The sequence below is a fragment of the Sciurus vulgaris genome (assembly GCF_902686455.1).
Source record: "Sciurus vulgaris genome assembly, chromosome: 10".
In the NCBI taxonomy this organism is placed as follows: domain Eukaryota; kingdom Metazoa; phylum Chordata; class Mammalia; order Rodentia; family Sciuridae; genus Sciurus; species Sciurus vulgaris.
The window spans coordinates 100442610-100465964 of NC_136470.1; the positions used below are offsets into that span (position 1 = coordinate 100442610).

At 40.7% G+C, this 23355-nt stretch overlaps 1 protein-coding gene and 1 long non-coding RNA gene across 2 annotated transcripts in view; both read left to right on the top strand.

Moving 5' to 3' along the window:
- The window catches only part of LOC306670514, a 1027288-nt gene that overhangs the window by 877547 nt on the left and 126386 nt on the right, over positions 1-23355 (top strand). The window lies entirely within an intron of this gene.
- Positions 1-23355, top strand: part of NCEH1 (neutral cholesterol ester hydrolase 1) — a 68224-nt gene that overhangs the window by 39815 nt on the left and 5054 nt on the right. The window contains exons 2-4 of the mRNA XM_079155165.1: positions 6514-6742; positions 9591-9660; positions 22404-22575. Coding sequence (XP_079011291.1) covers positions 6514-6742; positions 9591-9660; positions 22404-22575 — 471 coding nt within the window. The remainder of the gene's footprint in view (positions 1-6513; positions 6743-9590; positions 9661-22403; positions 22576-23355) is intronic.

Genomic DNA, 23355 nt, shown 5'->3' on the forward strand with positions numbered 1-23355 from the left:
AAATATATATTAAATATGCATTTAAAAGTACACTTAAACTTTATAGTGTTTAAAAAAATATAACCATAGCTAAGTGTAATGGTACATGCCTGTAATCCCAGTAATTTGGGAGACTGAGGCAGGAGGATTATAAATTTGATGCCAGTCTCAGCAACTTTTGAGACCCAATCTCAAAATAAAAATAAAAAGGAAATACCCCTGAGTTCAATTCTCAGTACCAAAAATAATAATATCAATAATAATAATGATGTATACTGTATATATGTGTGTTGTCCATATTCACAAATTTTAATGCAGAAAAGCAAATGTTTCATAGGATTATAGATTTATTCTATAACTCGGCACAATTTATAGTAGAATATGAAGAGGAGAATTAAAAAGAAGTTTGGCAGAATGAAATGACCATGCTGGAAAAGTGGGAGAACAACTGATAAAGAATCCAAATCACTGAATATGAGAAATATAGCAGGTCACGAGTTAGAATTCATGTTGTATTTAATGCAGTTGGTCCCTTTTGAAACTTAACCACATGCTAAGTTATTTATGTGACTGGAGTATCGGACTACTGATTCCTCACGTCCTTTCCCCTCCGCCTCGGATACAAGCATACAAATAAGCTTTTAAGAGATAATTTGCTGGGTATGGTGATGCGTGCCTGTAATTCCAGCAACTTGGGAGGCTGAGGTAGGAGGATTGTGAGTTCAAAGTGAGCCTCAGCAACTTAGCAAGACCTTAGGTAACTTAGTGAGACCTTGACTCAAAATCGAAAATAAAAATAAAAAGGGCTGGAGATGTGGCTCAGTGGTTAAGCACCCCGGGGTTCAACTCCTGCTATGAGGCGGGGGGAGGTAATCGTCTACCTCTTTTTAACCTCTAACAATTTCAGAACATGGTCATGTGGCACTAATAACAAATGTGGGGAAAATTGTAGTCTCAGCCACTGGGCAAATTACTAAGCCTTTCCATGCCTCAATTTTCCATCGGTAAAATGGGAATAATGCTATATCAAGCACTTCAAAAGATTATTATAGGACTGAGGCTATAGTTCGGTGCAAAGCGCTTGCCTAGCGTGCGTGAGGTACTGGGTTCCATCCTTAGCACCACGTAAAAATAAACAAAATAAAGGCATGGTGTCCATCTACAACTACTAAAAAATTTTAAAAAAAAATATTGTAAAGACTGTAAGCTAAAGTACATATGGCAGTGCCTGTCAGTGCCTGTCACACACTGAGCCCTGTGTGAGTTGGTTGGCGTTAACACCACACCCCGTATAGAAGACCACTGCCTGAAGTGAGTCCAGGGTCAGTCTGGCGAGCGGAGAAGCTGGGATTTTTACTTCAGGTCTGGAGTTTGTGCTGTGGTCTTCAGTTCTGTATGTGCCTCTTTTAGATTGAGCCTTTCATTACCACGGTCCTCCTTCCTTCATGTCACTTATTTGCCTTACCTACCCGTAGACATTTGAATTAAAAAACATACCCAACACCTTATAGTTGGTTCCAACCCTTTTCTTTGTTATACATACTTCTTGCACTAAGACCCAGTTCAGGCTAGACACCTTTCTGGATGTCCTCCCCGGGTGGAAAAAGTTCCTTCCTTCTCTGGTCTTGTACAACCCTTCACCTAGGCCTCTTTTAATACACCTACTATTTAGCTTACTATTCATTTAAAAGCATCCGTTCTCCTCTATTTTACTCTTACATTCCAGAATATTATTGCTTTCTCCCCTTCAAAGTTCTCTGTCCATAGAATATATTTATAACTTACATGTTGAAATAGAGATCAATAGAGAGCAAACCAATTCATGTACCTAATAACTAATTTATATATGAATAAACACAGTACAGTTTCTCCTTGTCTTCCTTTGATTCTTGTTGTCCTTTTGTCTTTGGCCATCAGACCTGGGTCTTTCACTGGGTCTTGTTCCACTGAAGAGCAGTGAACATCCTCAGCCCCTTCCAACTCCTTAGGCAGAACTTCCTCCCCTAGAACTGGTCGCAACAAGTTATAAGACCTCTAGCACCTCACTGGATAACTTCAATTAGCCAATTCTAGGTGACTAGGGCCCTAATTCTATACCTGCTTCTTCAGTAGCTGGAGTTTTCCAGCTACTTCTAAAGAGATTTTGGGAAACTTTGTTAGTTCTAGAATATTACTTGAGTGATTTGAATCTCATTTCATAACTTTGTTAGTTCTAGCATATTACTTAAGTGAATTTGAATCTCATTTCATAAATTTAAAGATATAAGAAATATAACTGGATCTGTGTTTTAATGTTCCCTTCTTCATCCTTAAGGTAGACACCGAATCCCACTGAGTTTAGGAATTCCTCCCTGTCACAGTTTGCTTTTAGGCTTTGAGGATCTTATACAATGCCCAGGCATGTTGGGTTGAAGAGGCCATCTGGGTACTTCTCATCCTCAGCCCACACCTTTGTTTTACCTGGTCCTTGGTGTGTGTTCCCTGCAGGTTGCCCTCAGATAGTCCTTGCTTTATTTATAAGATCCCTTCAAGTCCATTAATGCTCACTTCTATTCCTGTTGGAGCCTTAAGAACATATATTGGACCTGGAGAGGAAAGAGGTTGTCTCAGGCCCTTCTACAAGACACTCATGCAAGCCCTTGCTACATTTATGTCTTTATTGGCACATGAAATCATTCTGCTTCTCCTTGACCAAGTAGAGCGTGGGGAACTGCCTAAGGCCACTTGAGGCACCATCTTCCTAGACTACCTTGCACTCACCTCTCTCTACTATCTTGCCTCTGCACATTTCTTCCTGAGTATGAGACACAGGCCAACTGCTTCAGATTCCACAGAGCTCGCTGGAAGTTAGCACCCTGGGGTTCTTTTTTCATTGGCTCTTAGATATCTCTCCATGCATTTCTCATTTCATCCCACACTCTCTTCCCTTCCCCATCACCTAGCCTGGGGAACCACTTGCTATGATTGGAGATTTCTTATTATCAGGTAACCTTCCAAATCAGTGCACGTGTGTGCATGTGTGTTTAAATTCTCTGGAGGATGTATACTTTTCAAAACCAAAAGAAGGAAGATAACTCTTGATCTGTATGTTTCACCTGTGTTTCATGGAAATCAACTGTAAGAGTTTAAGAAATTTTAATCAAAGAAATTCTATCACTTTTAGGCTGCAACCTTCCCTCTTTCTGTTTTTTGCTTCTTTGTTTGTACTGGGGATCTGAACCCAAGGGCATTCTGCTACTGAGCCATATCCCCAACCCTTTTTATTTTTTATTTTGAGACAGGGTCTTGCTAAGTTACTGTGACTGGCCTTGAACTTGTGATCCTTCTGCCTGCTTCTGGGTTGTTTGTTCTCATACCCTTTCACTGAAGTATGAACTGTAGACATGCTTGGCTCCTGATTTTATTTGCTGGGCAGGAGGGGTGGGAGGAGAGCAGTGAGAAAAACTAAAGGAAACACTAAATACTGGAGGAAAAAGCTGGAAGATATTCACAATTTTGTTGTGCCCTATGACATCGTGTGAAGGAACATGCAAGTGTGATCCCTACTGAACAGGGCTCAGAGCAGCTTCCTGGGCCTATACTGACCTAAACCAACACTTCTAGGGCAAGTCTATGCAACCTGTGATGCCTCCATGGTTTTAGGAATCCAACTTGGGCACAGGTTCCTTCTTCTCCAAACTTCTCTCCTCTAAAGAAGGAATAGCATAGTACTTACTTCCTGGAATCTAGCCAAATTCAGCAAACTCCCCTGCACTCACTGTAGGCACTTAGGAGCTTTCATTAATAATAACAGTAAATGGTTAACAACAGGTAACCATTATTTCTCTCCCTTTTCATAGTATGAAGGAATCACGGCACTGGCTGTAGAATAACTTTCCTATTTTCTAATTTATCAGCATAGTCCAAACATGAGCACAGTTTTTCTTGGAGCAACTTCCTGGGTTCTTTCTTTTCCACCAGGTACCCTTTCTTGCTCCTGTCTTTTTTTTCCCCCCTACATAAACAACTTGTCCCTCTTCTAATTCATACTCTGTCACCACACTGCCCCGTCACTGTCGTGAACAACACCGGTAGTGATTCAAAAATTCTGCAAATGAACATAAGCTAATAAGCAGAGGCATTTCTAGAAAGGTATGGGCAAACTCAGTCAAGTCTGCGCACCTGGAGCACACGCCACATGAAGAAGACCCACGAGGGTTTTCTTGTGAAATGAATGATCTTCCTTTGCCTGACCCATAAAGACGAGTGACTTATTTTAGAGCTTTTCTATGGTTGAAGACACAAATACTTTGTCTTAAATATTTAATGAAGTTTTCATTTGACTAAAAAAAAAAAGGGGGGGGGAATTCAAACTAGAAAGTGTCAGAGCCAAGACTGCCCATTACTTTGCTCATATTTCATCATCTTATGCCCATCAAGCTACACGTCCTGTGAAGACTGGAAAGAAAGCCAGGTACAGTGATGCACGCCAGAAACCCCAGTGATTCAGGAGGGGCAGTGAAGCAAGAGCCTGTCTCAAAATCAAAAAATAAAAAGGACTGGGGATGTAGTTCAGTTGTAAAGTGCCTCTGGGTTCAATCCCCAGAACAAAGAAAAAAAAAATTGGAATGAATCGTGCCTGCTCCCTGTTAGTTGATAACAGTGCTGACAAGGGTTTATTGTGTCTGTTGTAGAAATCTTGGCCAATACAGTGATCTTCAGCTATGCCCTGGCAAACCTCAGCATTCCCCCAGGTAGACTGACATTTGACCACAAAACTCAAATGACAATTGTTCTTTTCCAATTTGCCAAAGACCTTAAGTCAGTGGTTAGAATCTTCTGTGCCTGTGTGTGCACAGCCCTCAGCCCCAACTCATGTGTCCATTTAATATTAAGGACATTAGTACTAACTTTTTCAGTAAATGGAGCAATTGATGTCAGAGCACATACAGAAATTGGATTCTTTTATTAATACTTGGTTGCTCTGATATCATTTATATTTGCCAACAAATCACTAACAACGGATTCCTGAAATAGCTGTTCTTTCTTAGATTAACTGCCTCTTGTTCTTGTTTTCCATGAATATTGGCTAATGGTTTTATAATGCTGTGCTTTCCAATTATTTTCATGCCAAGACATCTATATATCTACAGTGATAATATTTCTATGGTACACTGGGGTAAAGGCTCAGGAGTGTGGTTGTCCAAGGCTGAGCACGTGAGCACTGAGGGCCACCTGTCTGTCCTCAAGGCATACCAGTGTGCCCCACGCACAGCCTGGAGAGCTATGTTATGGTGTGTTACAGGAGTCACATAGTTCTAATTTCTGCTCACACTGTTCCCTTGATCTTACAGTGGCATTAATAATTTCACTGGTTAGCAGTATTCTGTTTCATATTCTGCCTAAGAGCACTGTCACTCCCCAGCTGGGTCCCTTCCTGAGATCTTGTAGAAGTGGAAAGAGAAGACTAAACCCTGCAGGGTCTTCGCTGGGTGGGTGATTTAGGCCTCTTCTTTCTCTGCATCACTGCAACCAGATAACTTCTGTGACTACTAGTACAGCCTCCATGGCTTCAGGGGTCTGTATGTTCTTTGCACTTTTCTGAACAACTCCAGGTTATGTCTGAGCTGATCTGCTTCTAAATCCAGGGCCTCCGCTAACTCGTTCCTTTCCTGTGGCACACCCATCCCTTTCTCCTACTCCCAAAACAACCAGACACACTTAAGTAAGCTTCGGAGTACTTTTTAAAAACACTTCAAGTAGATGTAAAACTTTCCTCTCTTTTATTCGCACTTAAAGTAAATGTAAAACTTACCTCTTTTATTTGCACTTAAAGTATTATTCTTCCACTACTGGTATATTATTGGAACCATGATGTGCTTATTTAGGAAACAAAATTTAAAAAAAAAAACTGAATCCTAGAATTTACACATCTTAGCTCTGAGTCTCAGAATTACCACTGTTCAGCTAAATGGACAAGTTCAGGTCATTTCTAAGTCTTCTCAATCAAATGGGATCAATGATATCTGTCCCATTTCCCTCTGGAAGCTGGTTGAAAATGAAAGACAACTCAGGCATGAAAATATTTTGTCAACTCTAAGAGCAAAAGATTAATACGATTTGTTGTTATAGCACAAGTGTCCAGTGAACCCTCCAGACCAGCAGCCGTTGCGTGTAAGAATTCAAATGCTGAGTAAGTCTGTGATCTCAGCTATTCTGGAGGCTGAGGCAAGAGGATCACAAGTTCAAGGCCAGTCTCTGCAACTTAGTAAGACTCTGTCTCAAAATAAAAAGAAATAAAAGGATTGGAGATGTAGTTTAGTGGTAGAGCACCCCTGGGTTCAACCCCCAATACCACAAATATTATTAAAAATTTATTAAAAATAAATAAATTAAAAAGACTTGGGGATATAGCTCAGAAATATAGCTTTCCTGGGTTCAATGCTCAGTACTGAAAAAAAAAAAGAAAGAAATGCTGAGTTGTGAGTGAAGCGCTCTGGGGAGCTGTCAAAGTTGACACTCTTCTCTCTCTTTACTCTCTCCCTGATCCTGCAGAGTAACCTGATACACTCCCTGGGACTGAGCCATCACCTGATTGCACTGAATTTTATCATCGTTTCTTTTGGAAAGAAAAGCGCATGGTCCTCTGCCCAAGTGAAGGTGACCGACACTGACTTCGATGGGGTGGAAGTCAGAGTATTTGAAGGCTCTCCAAAGCCAGAGGAGCCTCTGAGACGCAGTGTCGTTTACATCCACGGAGGAGGCTGGGCGTTGGCCAGTGCAAGTAGGTTCCGGCCACCTGCAGATTGTTTGGAGTTGTGGTTGGGCCTGGGGAGGATAGGTGGTTGAGTTTGTCTTTCGTCCTGGGTAAGGAGAAGGGGGCCATTTATTTCGGGTCTCCTGGACTGTCCCAGCTATTTCTGGTGTCCCCATTAAATTAATAGTAGTGCCTGCTTTTTCACTCTCAAAAGGTTTCTGGTTTGCTGGGTGTGATGGTGAATCACTATAAGTACTCAGGAAGCTGAGACAGGAGAAATGCAGGTTCAGGACCAGCCTCGGTAATTTAGCAAGGCCCTTGACAATTTTGAGACCCTTCCTCAAAATAAAAAATGAAAAGAACGGGGAATGTGGCTCAGTGGTAAAGCCCCTGGGTTTAATCTCCGGTACCAAGGGGGCGGGGGGTGGGGAGAAATAAAGAAAAAAGGAAGAAAAAGGAAGTTCCTTGTTTGAATGATAAATTATATGATTATTGTATGTAAAAAGTTTTTGCTTGTAAGTTTGCTTCTTCATGCAAGCAGACTGTTTCAAAAACATTTTTTTTTCTATGATCTAAGTCCTTGATCAACTTATAAAGTGTTGATGGTAACTATTTATACCAAAACAAGGTGAAGTTTCACTGGGCCAGAACATGAGGGAATTATCTGTAGCTCTTTTGCCAACTTACATTTTTATCTTTCTATGAAATGGGGTAGATATCTCTTAATACACATTATCTCACAGTATCTTATCAGCTTATGAAACTAAAGATTAAAATATAAAAGGTATGCAACCATTAAAGAGAAACAATCTCACCAAGTTCAAGAACATTTTCTTTAGAGTTAGATCTCTTTCATAAATAGAAAAGGGTCCAAATGGCAGACAGAAAAGCAAAGCAACCAGGGAAAAGCCTGCCTCAGGGGAAGTCAGGGCCTTTGCTCTACCTGAAGATACTATGGAGCTACTTTCTTGTCTTTAGCCCAGAACTTTGGCTTCCCCTATATTTAAAAGCAATTGCATGACTGGGTTTGTGACTCAGTGACTGAGCACTTGCCTAGCATGTCTGAGACCCTGGGTTTGATCCCTACTACCTGCTAAAAAAAAAAAAAGAAAGAAAGAAAATAAACAATTAGTAAAGGCAATGGCAACTTGTTCTGTTTTTTTTAAATTTTACTATTACATATATTTTTAAATGAAGAGAAGGTCAAAAAGTATAAATGTCTCTATAATCCTACTTTATTTAGCTTCATATTCATCATTTATTCTTTTTCTTTTTCTTGTTTTGGTACCAGAATTAAAGCCAGGAGTGTTTACCATTGGGCCACATCCGTAACCCTTTGTATTTTTTATTTAGGGACAGGGTCTCACTAAGTTGCCAAGGCTGTCTTTGAACTTACAATACTACTGCCTCAGTCTCCCAAGTCCCTGGGATTTCATGTGTGTGCCACTGTGCCCAGCTCTTTATTTTTATATTTGTGGTACTGAGCATTGAACCTGGGGGCACTCTACCACTGAACCACATTCCTAACCCTTTCATTTTTATTTTGAGACAGGGTCTCTCTAAATTGCTTAGGCTGGTCTTGAACTTGCCATCCTCCTGCCTTTGCCTCCCTAGTCACTGGGATTACAGGAGTGTGCTACCATGCCAGTCCACCATTTATCCTTTTATTCACCAAGTATATAGGCCTAATCAAGACCAAAGGGCTTCCTGGGGTGTAGGACTTTCAGTGCAAAAACTCAGTTTTGGGTAAACCTGGACCAATGGTCAGCCTATGTGCTAGGGGCGGGGATACAAAAATGAATAAGACAGGGTCTCTGCCTTAGAAAAGACTGAGTCTGTAGCACTGGACACTTTGATGGATGTGATATCTCCTTGAAGGACAGGAAGCATAGGTGCCAAGAGTGGCATGGATTACAAGTGTTGGTCAGGACTTCTCTATGTAATTGTAAGCACTTCTGATAGAGAAAGAGCTGGAATTGGTGGAGGGATACAGGTGGATATGTCATTCTTAACCTTCTGGTTCCAATGCTGCCTTGAAAAGGCCGTACTTAAGGAACTATTAGGACAGGCACAGTGGCACATGCCTGAAATCCAAGTGGCTCAGGAAGCTGATGCAGGAGGATCATGAATTCAAAGCCAGCCTCAGCAATTTAGCGAGGTCCTAAGCAATTTAGACCCTGTCTCAAAATAAAATTTTAAAAAAGGGCTGAGGATGTGGTTCATTGATAAAGAACCCCTGGGTTCAATCCCTGGTACAAAAACGGAAATAGGAAATATTAAATCTTAGGCTCTCTTTTTGTACAATGTAGATCTTAATTTATTGTAAGAACAATTAAGAGATTAAATTTTTATACATTAAAATTTCCTCTGTCCCTCAAGACTTTTGGGTCCCCCTTCTAAGAAACGCTAGGACTTTCTAAAATTTTGTTCCTTATTTGTTGGTTTAAAGAGAATAACACATTGCTCAAATTGGTAATGCTTCTGAATCACAGCAAATGAGCTTGTTGAAAGAGCAAAATTTTATAAGTCTAAGGAGGAAACTTATTTGCTGTAATTTTTTTAAAAAGTTTTTGGTAGTATACATTTGAAAAGATAAAAATCAGAATTAATTTGAAGAATTTCATATTGTCCATTATGAAATAAATGTTTAGTTAAAAACATATTCAAGATTAATGTGGATTTCCTATTATTTATTATAATTGCATTTTACATTTTTACATGTAACTCCAATAATAAGACATTTGTTCACATTTGCTTTTTATTGTTTGTTTTTATTATTAAGTGAACTCCAAGTCTAAAAACAATCCATGCTTAGCAAAATTTATGACAGTATTAAATGACCCATTTTATAGTGTTACTCCTTTGTCTCTTTTAGAAATCAGGTATTATGATGAGCTGTGCACAGCAATGGCTGAGGAATTGAATGCTGTCATTGTCTCCATTGAGTAAGTAATTAATGCTGCTTATAAATTTTTTTTATTAGTAAGAGATTCTATATAATAGTCAAGTAACTTTATTTACAAGTGCTGAAATAGAAGGTAAAATAAAGGTCCAGTGTAGTAAGAGATTTGCCCAATGTCATATTTAACATAATCAGAAAAAAAATTACATCAGATATGGCTTAAAATTTCTTGGGCTAGCTGAATAACACCTTGAATTTACTTTCTCATTTTAGTTTTGAAAACTTTGGGTAGCCAGGCTGGTGCACACTTTAAATATATCTTATCAGCTGGGCACAGTGGCGCCCACCTATGATCCCAGCTACCTGGGAAGCTGAGGCGGGAGGAGGATCACAAGTTTGAGGGCAGCCTCAGTAATTTAGAGAGACTCTGTCTCAAAATAAAAAATAAAAATGACTGGATATGTGGCTCAATGGTAAAGTGCACCTGGGTTCAATCCCCAGTTATTGGGGGAAAAAAAAAAAAAACTTCAAATACCCAATTACCTGTAACATTTGATACTTTTAAAATTTGTTCCTTTTAGATATACATGACACTAGAGTGTATTTTGACATATTATTCCTACATGGAGTATGACATTCTAATTAGGATCCCATTCTTCTAGTTGTACATGATGTGGAGTTGCACTGGTTGTGTATTCACATATAAGCATAGGAAAGTGATGTCCCATTCATTCCACTGTATTTCCTATTCCCATCTCCCCTCCTTTCCCTTAATTCCCTTTTGTCTAATCCAATGAATGTCTGTTCCTCCCCTCACCCTTTCTTGTGGTGTGTTAGCATCTACACATCAAAGAGAACATTTGGCCTTTGGGTTTTTGGGACTGGCTTATTTCACTTAGCATGATATTCTCCACTTCCATTCATTTACTGGCAAATACCATAATTCTTTATGGTTGTATAATACTCCATTGTGTATACATACCACATTTTCTTTATTCATTCATCTGTTGAAGGGCACCTGGATTGGTTCTATAGCTTGGCTATTGTTAATTGAGCCTGCAACGTTTGATACTAACTTTCTAAAACTAAAAGCAAATCCAAATTTTAAGAGATTCTTCCCCACCATCAAGAGTTGGAAAAGTTATTTTCTAAGAACCAGGTTTTATGACTTAGACCTTAAGTATAGAAATAAGTATTCAACAAATTTTAAGGATGTAATTATTAGCAATAGTAGTGATGATCTTGATTTTTGAGTTGTCTCTGTCAGTTCTTTAATAGTCATTTTTCTGGGCAACTAAGAATGTAATTGTGACCGTGGTGATGATGGTAATAAAGAAACAGTGTGTCTGTTCCATGCCAGGCATTGTGCAGGAGCTTTAGCATCTATTGTCTGTCCTCCTTTAGATCTCTGTTCAGGTTTCACCCTCTCAGACAGCCTTTGTCCACCTTCCTCTGGTTTATAACTTCCAAAGATACCAACAGTGTCCCTATATTCAACTTATTATATTTATCGCGGTAAATGGAAATAGTGCAAACTTTAATGAAGGTGGGATTTTAGGGACTTTTGTCTGTTTTGTTCATTGCTTAATCATGAAATTTCCCTGGCATAACTGGGTCAAAAGGTGGGTCCATTCTGAGTTTTCCGAGGAATCTCCACACTGCTTTCCAGAGTGGCTGCACCAATTTGCAATTCCACCTACAATGTAAAAGTGTGCCTTTTTCCCCACATCCACATCAATATCTATTACTGTTTGTGTTCTTAATAATAGCCATTCTAATTGGAGTAAGATGAAATCTTAGAGTCGTTTTAATTTGCATTTCTCTAATTAGTAGAGATGTTGAGCACTTTTTCATATATTTATTAATCGCCTGTATATCTTCTTCTATAAATTGTCCAGTTCCTCGTCCCATTTATTGATTGGGTTCTTTGTATTTTTGGTGTACAGTTTTGTAAGTTCTTTTTAAACTTTGGAGATAAGTGCTCTGTCTGAAGTGCGTGTGGAAAAGATTTTCTCCCACTCTGTAGGGTCTCTTTTCACATTATTGACTGTATCTTTTGCTGAGAAAAAGCTTTTTAGTTTGAGTCCATCCCATTTATTGATTCTTGCTTTGATTTCTTGTGCTTTGGGAGTCTTGTTAAGGAAATCTGATCCTAAGATGACATGATAAAGATTTAGGACTACTTTGTCTTCTATTTGGTGCAGGTCTCTGGTCTAATTCCTAAGTCCTTGATCATAGAATGGACATTCAATAAATATTTATAGAATACATGGAGAGTCATACTTAATTCTCACACGAAGCACCCAAGATACATATTTTTATATTTTCTTCATAGGTGAGGAAGTTGGGACCTGAGAAATGAAGTATTCTGCCTAGGGTTGAATTGCTAACTAGTCGCATATGTAGGGTGGGAAATGAACCCAGGCAGATTGCTTCCAAGGTCCCTATGCCTTTTTGATCTAATATCAAGCCCAAATCGGAAGCTGATAATCCTGAGTGACAGGACTTGGCCATGTCATCCACTCCCCTGTCCCGTGTGCATCCAGATCTCCCCTTCCCTCCACCTCTCTTGCCATTCATGGCTCTTGCTCCTACTCCAGATCTGAGATCTAGGAGAACCCTTTCTTCTGCAATCTTGGAAGGGCTGTTCTCCTGAGTCATTAAGCAGTTCTGACCCTGTGAACAAAAGCCCAGAGTCCCGCTGAGTAGTGCTGTAGCTGCCTCCTCAGCAGATTTGGCTCCAGACACCTCTGGACAACTCCTAGGGGCCACTCTGAACTCTCAACTAGGTCTCCCAGTCCACCCAAGGGCTCTCTGTGCATTTTGGTAAAGCAGAAACCTTCAAGTAAATGATGGTGTCTCTGGCCTGGGCAGCTGACCAGAGGAAAGTGGGCTGCTTCAGGAGCCGAGCTCCATGATGGCACAAAGCCCTATAGCTCATTGCTGAAGAAGACGGTCCAGGGACCCTTCAGTGGTGAACTGTGTAGCTTCAGCTCCTCATAGGTCTGAGAAAAAGAGAGAAGTTGAGTTGCTTTACCTGGTACATGAGGATTCTCCATTCATCGCACACAACTTGCCCTTCAATGTCAGTAACTACCAACGGGCCCTGAACTTCCTAAAAGTTTATATCCACCCATCGACATCTGTCTCAAGTAAAACACGTACTCATTTGAGTCCAGACCTATCATAAAACACAGAAAGACACATAAGATTTGAAGGTGGGGTACTGGGAATTAAACCCAAGAGCGCTATATCACTGAGCTACATCCCCAGCCTTTTAAAATTTTTATTTCGAGGCAGAGTCTTGCAAATTGCTGAGGTGACCTTGAACTTGTGATCCTTCTGCCTCAGCCTTCCAAGTAGCAGGGATCACAGGTGTGTGCCACTGCCCTGGCTGATAAGATATATTTAAGAAGATTTTATTTTTATTTATTTATTTATTTTTAGCCAGATAGGGTGGCAAATACCTGTGATCCCAGCTACTCGGGAGGCTGAGGCAGGAGGATCACAAGTTCAAGGCCAGCCTTGGCAACTTGAAGAGACCCTGTCTCTAGAAAAATAAAATAAAAACAGCTAGGGTGTAGCTCTGTGGTAAAGCACCCCTGGGTTCAATCCCCAATAGCACCAAACCGAAAAAAGAAAGAAATTTAAATACTACAACTTAGAAGGGATTACTGCCATCTTATCTTCCCTTTGTATCTAATCCATATAATGTAGCACCCAGAAGTTTATCAACTGGGAAACCTCACAGTGCAACGTTCAGGTACTGCTACTCACGACTGTGTAACCCTCAGCTAAGTCGTAAAAACTCATGTGCACATGGGGTTAGGAATCTTCCCTGTGTGTTTAGAATGTGACTACTGGGAAAAGAACAGGAACCTTTCTTTTGAGTCCCCAGCACCTATAAGACTTAGAACATGCATGCCAAGTGAAAGCAGGTCAAGCTGGAATCATGATATTAGGTCAGTTTGGACAATTGATATAAAAGGGCTCCAGATGTTCTAGAGCACTAGACAGTCTGCAGGATGAGTGCCGTAGCCCGTGGAACAGAAGGTCAACTTACAAATGTACTTATCAATGTGTTTGGAACTCTTAGCACATTTTATCCCTCAGACATGAGATAAGGCGTTCGGGGTTCAGGCCAGCCACAGACAGCCTTGTCGCCTCTGCTCTAGTTGAGGTGTAGCCAACATCATGTGATCAGGACGCTTCTCCTGGAAAGAATGTTCAGAGGTCTAACTTGGGAACATATTTCTTCTCGCTGGCTTCCCTCTCTTTTTCTTCTGTTCCATGATTGCTGATTGATTTCCTGTTCTGTGCCAGTTTCCATGTAAATTCTGGTGACATAATAGAGTAAGACTTAGTTCCTGCTCTCACAATGTCGATGAGAAACAAAAGTTTGAACAGTAATGTTCAGTGTGATAAGTGGATGAGCAGTAGCAGCTTCTGCAAGCAAGACCGGGCCCAGTTTGAAGGGTCGGAAAAGCCATCTTGAAGACTGTGATGCTTGAATAATGCCCCTAAGGATGAGCAGAATCTACTTAGACAAAGTGCATTGGTCATGGAAGTTCAAAGTGTTGTGACGAGAGGGTGACTGAGCATTAGGGAATGAAATAGAAGAGAAGAACATTGGAAGGGCTTATGCTTCCGATGGTGATGAGGATGAGGCATAAGGGTGGATCATCTTGAGAGTCTTTAGGAGCTTGGGGAACCCTTGGTTCTCCTGAAATTTCACCTTCTCTGCTGCCAGCTGTTCCTTGTCCTGGAGGCTGTCAGGAGTGGGTAGTGGCATCTTGCCTCTGCTTCATGTGGCTTGCGGCCTTGAGGAAGATTACAGTCTGAGAAAACTGATTGGCAAGGGCTGGGTGCTCACATCCTGTTGGAATCCCTCTCCATCTATGTCACCTGTGCTGACTCAAGGGTCTGGGGACAGACCTAGTAACTGAGGTATGTAAGGACTTTCAGCTATAAAAAAAAAAAAAAGGCAAAAGTTATGACTACTACTTAGTATCTTCTTCATCTCTATGCCATTTTTTACACATTAGTTGTACCAAAAAAAAATGTGATCAATGAGTAAAAATCCTCACCTTATTATATCTAAGTTACATGAATGTATCCTCATTTGTGTAATGTAGGAAAGTTATTTTATAGCCATAAACTTATTTTATCAACTTTAGTGTAAGTTAGTTACATGCTTTATCATCTCTAATTTGTTCAATAAAACATAATACTAGAACCATAAAACATAAGGGACAAGGAAGATTTAGAAACTTTTTTGTTTTGCACCATGCTGGGATTGAACCCAGGGCCTCACGCATGCTAAGCAAGCACTCTACCACTGATCTACACCCCAGCCTTAGTAACTTTTTAAAAAGATAAGATGCAAGATAATAAAGCATAGGTATGTGGGTTATTATTAAATTCTACAAGGGATTTACCTTGTTCTTTGGGGTGTGGATAAATCTTTCACATTGTGTTTTGCTTTTATTTGAATTTTTACTGCTCTTGTGAACTTTGCATTTTATGTGAGTGCCTTAGAACTATCCACATGCTCCCAAACGTTGGGGTGACACCTGCCATTTAAGAGGACTTGGAGCTGTACAGAGCTGTAAGGATGACTATTGCTAATGGATTGTAGAAGACAAGCTGTTTGAGTGCAGGGGTGAGTTTGCTGCTCAGAGCTAAAAGCAATGGAACTGAGAAACCTCTGTTTTTTCCATCCATAAAATCAGATGGGTGTGAGCTGTCAAAATCACAGTGCTTTTACGAGGCACAGTGCAATAAACATCTCCATAAGTAGCTGTAGGTATAAGGTCCTCTGAGAGACGCTAGGGGCATTGACCTAGCTGTGACTTTCCCTGTCACATTGTCATGCTCTTCCTCAGAGTCATGAGTGGAGAATCCTTGCTTGTCACCTTTGCCTGGGCATCGTTGGAAGGTGGGCAGACTGCATTCTCAGAGATCCCCTCCAGAGTCAGCTGTGGTGGTGCCCAAGGACTTGGGAGGCCGAATTAGGAGGATTGCAGGTTTGAGGCCAACCTCGACATTAGTGAGAACCTCAACAACTTTGCAAGACCCTTTCTCAAAACAAAAAAGACTGGGGATATAGCTCAATGGTACAGCAACCCCTTGGTTCAATACCCAGTACCAGGGAAAATAAAAAGTAGGTTTCTTATTTTCTTCATTGTCATTAACTAGAGTTACTTCTTTTTGACATATTCAGCTAATGTCTTCTTGGCTCTGATCTCTACATAACATTAAAAATCCAGCTTCTCTCCTGTGGCTTAGATCTTTTAGAATATGTCGGGGGTGGCACGGAAGGGGCCTTACACAAAGCCTGTGTTGCAGCTACAGAACACTTTTGAAAATTAGTGGGAGCGTATGAACCTGAACCTCACCCAGAAGGGAGGCTAGAGGGACAAGCCCACTTGGGTCCCCCTGGTCCTGGGGAAGAGCGCTCTACTTAGCTCTCTTTTGCCCTTGAGGTTAGAGGGGAGCTTGCTTATGAATGGGTGGAGGCAGTTAGATAAACAGAGCGCCTGGGCACTCTCTGCTGTTCACATAGATATGTCTCATGAAATTTTTTGTGTGTATGTGGTGCCAGGGATTGAACCCAAGGCTTCGTGCATGCTAGGCAAGCACTCTGCTCTACCACTGAGCTACATACCCAGCCCTATGAAGTCTTAATCTGGGAACAGATCATCAGAAGCCTCACGTTGTTTAATCAGATCCCAAATCTAGGCTCAGTCACTCTCCAGGATTTTGGTGAAGCATCCTGATACCCATCCATTCCTTTGAGTGTTTGTTTGTTTGTTTTTTCAGTCAAGGACCAAACTCAGAGCCTTCCTTGTGTGTGCTAGGCAAGCCACACACTCTGCCACTGAGCTAAATCCCCAGCCCCTTGAGTGTTGTTCTTGTCCAAGCAGCCAAGGCCTTGCTGCCCCGCTGCCCTTGCTGGGTGAATGGTGGTCAGAGCTATCTCAGGGAGCCAATCTTGAGAGTAGAAACCGCGAGGAAGGCCTTTATGCACAAACCACGTTTTCTGAATGAGGCTCATCATTCCTTCACAGTCCTTGTGCCCCAGTGCAGTTTCACTGTATGTCCTTCGAATGCAAAAGAAGCTTATACAAGCAACAACAGGTGTTGGCGAGGATGTGGGGAAAAAGGTAACACTCATACATTGCTGGTGGGGCTGCAAATTAGTGCAGCCACTCTGGAAAGCAGTGTGGAGATTCCTCAGAAAACTTGGAATGGAGCCACCATTTGACCCAGCTATCCCACTCCTCAGCCTATACCCAAACGACTTAAAAGTCAGTATACTACAGAGATGCAGCCACAACAATGTTCATAGCTGCTTAATTCACAATAGCCAGATTGTGGAACCAACCTCGATGCCCTTCAGTTGATGAATGGATAAAGAAACTGGTATATATATATACAATGGAATATTACTGAGCTATAAAGAATAATAAAATTATGGCATTTGCAGGCAAATGGATGAAATTGGAGAATATCATGCTAAGTGAGATAAGCCAATCTCAAAAAACCAAAGGAAGAATGATCTCTCTGATAAGCAGATGATGACACATAATGGTGGGTGGGAGGGGGGCAAGAATGGAGGAAGGAGGGACTGTATAGAGGGAAAAGAGGGGTGGGGGGGTGGGGGAAGGAAAAAAATAACAGAATGAATCAAAAACTATTACCCGAGGTAAATGTATGATTACACAAATGGTATGCCTCTACTTCATGTACAAACAGAGAAACAAGATGTATCCAGCCCATTTGTTTACAATACAAATAAAATAAAAAGAAGAAGAAGCTTGTGAGAGGACTAAACAGTCGAAAAATGCCGTGGATGTAATTACTGACTTGTTTGGAATATCCCCTACTGAAGATGGGCTTCTCAGTCTTAGGGGGATAGCAACCTTTTCATGTTCCCAAGATGGATCTGTTGAGCTTTTCTTGGGAGACAGTGGAAAGTTGGAAGAAAAAAAGCTGAACAAAGCCCAAGGCTTCTCTCTCTCTCCTGCCAAATCTAATAGGAATGTAATATCATTCCAGACCATCGCATGAACCTTTCACCTAGCTGGCACAGCACGAAGCGAACTCTGTCCTTTCCCGCAACAGAAGCAGGCACACGGTTTACAGGTTAGGTTATTTTGAGCGACAACATTCGTTCCAACCCTCTTAGAACACTAGTGTCATTCTGGGCTTCGACTTGCATACGCCTGGAGCAACTCACGCGTCCCCTCAACTCTGGGCTTATGCACAGTGTCTGTCTTCAACTTAAGGAACAAATCATCAGTTTCCTGAGCACGGCTCCACCTCCTGGTCACTGCTGATAAAGCAGGTCATAGGGGAAGTATAGAACGTAGAAATGGTGCTGCTCACTTCAGGCTGGGCTCATCTTAACTCGCGGGTACATAATTATGACTCTCCTTCTACTTCTAAAGGAAGTCGAGGTGTCCATCTTGATGTGTTGTCAGAGAGACTTGGAGGGGGCTCTAAGGAAGGAGGGTTACTGTTGATGTGCTTTGGGAACGGCGCTCAGAAGGTTTACTGGGAGAAGTGACGTTTGAAGTGAGACTTAAAGGATGGGAACATTTGATGGGGAAGTGAAGAGAGAAGGGCCCAGCGGTTAGAGGGACCACTTCATTGAGAGTGGGAATGAGGGAGCCATGTTCAGAGACAAATGAGGTGTGACTGGACTCTGGTGAGTTTTGAGCCCTAGCTACACATTAGAATTACTCGCAGATTTTCTTCCAATGTGGATGCTAGGCCCTGCTCCATACTAATCAAGTTGGAATGTTTTGTAGAGGGGCAGTGTTTTGAAAAACTGCCAAGATTATGCAGATAGGTAAAGTACATACGGAAGACAGAACTTGTGCTTAGTAGCAGAGCCCTGGCCTAGTACTGATACGCAAGGCCCTAGGTTCTCTGCTCAGATTGGGGGAAGTGGGAGGGAAGAACTGAGAACCCCTGAGCTTATGCCCAGAAACCAGGAAGTAGAATCTTTAGAGATGGGCCAGAAGAGTAGCGGGTAGGGAGAATTTCCTCTTTTATATGTTTCAAAAGCCATATGGCTTTATTACTTTCACCATCACAAATAGAGCTCTATAACATATATCTTATATGTAAAAGGTATAAAATAATCTCCAGCATTTTGTTTGGAATGAGGAAAAGTATGTTGTTGAAGAGAGGGTCCAGGTGGCTTCAGGTACAGAGCTAGGTGTTTGTTTTGAGAACATTGTAAGTCCATTGAAATCACGAGAATGTTCTGAGAGGTGAAAAACCCACAGTTCAGAGCATTTAGTACTCTGATATATATATATATATATATATATATATATATATATATATATTCTTTTAAAGATTGTGGGTTTTGAAGAGGGAAAATATATTTTAAGTCTGTGAGAGGGGTTTTGAAGTCACCTGTGAGCCAAGGTCCCAGGTCGGCCCCTTCCTGGCTGGTGTGGACAAGTTATGCATGCCCCATGAGCCTTGTGTTCTTATCCTTAAACCCACAGCTTTGTCCTGAGATTGGAGTGAAGCACAGCTGTGGAACATTTGGCAGAGTGTCTCATCTAGGAGGAATACGATAAGCTTTTCAGAGTGTTCATATTTATTCCACTAATTAAACCTCGTGCCTGAGTTGGCACTTTTTGTTCATCTGGGAGGAGGTGTGTGCAGTGATAAAGGGAGGAGGTCTAGCTGGCATTGCCGTCAGCTCTCCCTGCAGTGAGTTGGGCACGTTGAGACACACTTACACATATAATCTATGTGTGTGTGTGTAGCTATATCAGGTGCTTTTATTCAAGATCTATATTATTTACTTCTTTATGTGTCCAGGGGTTGAACCCAGGGGTGCTCTACCACTGAGTTACATCCCCAACCCTTTTCATTTTTTATTTGTTTATTTTTTTGCGGTGCTGGGGATTGAACCCAGGGCCTTGTGCTTGTAAGGCATCATTTTTTATTTTGAGACAGGGTCTTTCTAAGCTGCCAAGGCTGTCCTCTACCGCGCAATCCTCCTGCCTCAGCTTCCTGATTCACTGGGATTATAGGTGTGCGCCACCATACCTGGCTAAGATCTTCAATTTTTAAATTAAAAAAAAAAAAAAAAAAGGAATCCTTTTTAAAGTACTTCACAGGGACATAGCTTTGAACACAAGCAGCAGATAGTAGATCTATTTCTGTATTATTTCTTTGGCTATATCACCTATGAATTTCCTTCTAATTCTCAGCGTTCTGTCTTTATGAATATATTACAAAATTTTGTGATACTTTTCAGATGAATTTTCAGGTGATAATTCTCAGGCGTATTTTTTTTTAACCAGGTTACCTAAGAAATAGCTAGTTTGGGTACAATTTCTAATCTTCAAAATAGTGTTCCTAAAGAATGTTTCCAATGTGAGCAAAAATAAGAGGAGGGTTAGAATATGAATCTTCAGTGGTTCCAGGAAGACTCTTACATCATGTTTGTTTTTATGCATGTTTACCTTGTTACCAGAGTCAGTTATTAATTGACAAGGTTAATCAGTAGCATGTCTTTAGATTACCAGTTTCCCTTGTTCTAAGACACCAAGTTCTTTTCTGAAATAGCATCTGGAATTTGAATTTAATTCATAGTTGTATCCTAGTAGGAATACATTCTGACCTCCTGAGAAACCAAGAAAAGTGTTTGTCATGATACGTAGAATGTTAGTGAAATAAAATAGCCTTTACTTTCACATCTTGAGTCATGAAGTGCATCTGTTTTTCTTAAAATTAAGCATTCAGCTTGGGAATGGTGAAGTGATCAAGGATTGGGGTAGATAGACTCTTGTGAGATATCGCCACCTAGTGGCAAAATCGTGTAATCTTACTCTAGCCGGTTAATGAATGGAACAGTGCGGTAGCAATTTAAGACTGAAAATCGACTGAAGAAAAAGCATTTTGGATGATTAATTGATCACCACAGATTTAAAAAATAAGAAATAAATTAAAAAGCTTATTTTATATGCTACATGGCAGTCACTAAGGGAATTTCTTATTGCATTTAGTTTCAAAATGTAATACATCCTGAATGAACAGTTCAGCATTCACTACTTATTAAAGTATTTCACAAATTTTTGTCTATTTGACTGTATCTGCATCAATATCAAGATGTTTAAAAATACCTAGGTTTTAGGTGGGGGAAAATGGCCTTTTGTAGAGCAGCTTAGGGAAAAAATCATTTCTGAAAATAAACATGATCATTATAAGATAGAAATCTCAAACCTTAAGTCTTAAATGACTGTTAATTCATTTTTGTTTGTGTGTTTGTGTATGGTACTTGGGATCAAACCCAGGGTCTGGTGCATGCTAGGCAAGTGCTCTATATCACAGCCACACAGCCAGTCCACTGTTACTCCATTTTAATTAGGTAGTTTCTTTCCTACTTTATTTCAGTATGTGTTTGGCTTATTTTATAAATCAAGTAATTTTTATTTACCTGTTTTGTCTTCTTTTTGATATGGGGGATTGAACTCAGAGGTGCTTTATCACACTGAGCCACATCTCTAGACCTTTTTAATTTTTATTTTGAGACAGGTGCTCTTTGAGTTGCTTAGTGCCTTGCTAAGTTGCTGAGGTTGGCCTTGAACTTGCAGTCCTCCTACCTCAGCCTCCTGAGTCACTGTGATTATAGGCATGTGCCACTGTCCCTGGCTATACCTCAGTTTCTTTATTTGCAAGCTGTTTATACTCAAAAAAAGGTTTATTGGCTAGATCATGATGATGACCTGGACCACTTGTAGATACTGGAAACACAGTGACGAATAGAACACAGTTCCTGGTATGAGAGAGCGCAGCCTTTAGAGGAAACACAAAAGGAAATAGTTTTAATAAGAAGCAATAAGAACAGTAATATAACTGCTTATAGAAATATCAGGGCAGGCCTTGAGAAGCCTACTTAGCCCCAGATGCAAGGGGAGTTGCAGGCAAACCTCCAGTGAAGGCTTGCAGGATGAGTGGGAGGAGGGTGGGCACTGAGTGGGCACTCCAGGCCAAGACTGCCAAGGTGGATGCCTAAGGTAATATTATGAGGGCGCATTGGATGAAACCAGGGTATTCCTTATTATCAATTGTAATATCACCAGTTGTAAACTCACAAAGAACTCCAACCTCGCAAAGCATGGTGGTAGAAGGAGCCCCGTAAATATCTGCGAGGGTCTGTACTAGACTAAATGGCAAACTTGCTTTCCTTTTCCTGGTTGAAACTGATCTTTTAGTTCCAGTCTCCAGTGAGTACAGACTTTGCTTGGGTTCACTGTCAGGCTGGCATGGACCTCTTCAGTGGAGCCCAGTTTTATGATACTTATCAAATAAATTATGATAAATGCCTTATGGGCTCATTGTATGTGAGATCAATGAAGTGTAATACTGTGGAGTTGCCTTCTAACCTGAAACATCGTGAATGGAGCACTGACTTCCAGGCAGAAACGTCCAAAACCTGTTATAATTCTATCCTTAATAATCAACATCTGGGTTAAAGTTTTCTTCTTGAGTTCCTAGTGCCGATGAGCATGTTTTCTTTTATTGGATCACTGATAGTTAAAAAAAGAAAACTATTGCCAACACAAAATTATTACATTACAAACTAAGGATTTTGCAAAAAACTTTTTTTAAGTTATTTTTATGTTTTATATTTATTTTAATTCCTTATCTATTTTTAGCATTAAAAGAACCAGTTTTTGTCTGTAAACATTAAGTGGCTTATAAAAACTTCATGAAGTCCTTAAATGAATACAACTTTTGTCTTCACAGATACAGACTAGTCCCACAGGTGTATTTTCCTGAGCAAATTCATGATGTCATCCATGCCACAAAGTACTTCCTGCAGCCAGAAGTCTTACAGAAGTACAAGGTTGACCCAGGCAGAATTGGCATTTCTGGTGACAGTGCTGGTGGAAATTTGGCTGCTGCTCTTGGACAACAGGTAACACCACTGCCCTGCAGTGCTGGTGGTAGGAGGGGCAAGGCCACATCCAACAGGCCAACACATTCTTCAACACTTTGCCTGGGCCAAGTCATTGTTGGGTGGGCTGCTTCCTGCACAGCCAGGTTATTCAAATGATCGCATCTGCAGAGCACAAAGATCTTTCTGAAGTAGGAAGGTAGGTCATTGAAAGAAGCATCTCTGAATCCTTAGAGAGGCTCCGATTTCACTCAGTGTTAGAGAAGGCCTAATATTTTAGAGGGCTCCCTTGCTCTGAAAGGAGATGCATGGAATTTAAGTATCCCCTACACCTTCTACCTATTTAACTTGCAAAATGGGGTGCTTTTGCTTAAATGACAGATCATTTTCTTAGAACTTTGAGACAAATTAAAAAATATTGCCCAAAGTTTTCTTTTACTATGAAAAGGGGAAAAAAAATGTAATCACTCACCTTTTTTATTTTATTTATTTTTGCAGTACTAAGGATTGAACCCAGAGCCTCATCACATGCTAAGCAAGCACTCTACCATTGAGCTATATCCTCCATCCTTTCTGTTTTTTTAAATCTTGAAGTAGGGTCTGAAACTCAGGCTGGTCTGAAACTTAAAATCCTCAGCATCAGCCTTGGGAGTAGCTGGGATTACAGGAGTGCACTGTTGCAACCAGCTTGGTTCAGTTATTTCAGATGTTAAATTACAAGTTGATCTTACTGTAAGTTCAAGTCCAGCCTGGGCAACTTAGTGAGATCCTGTGTCAAAATAAAAAATAAAATGGTGTTGG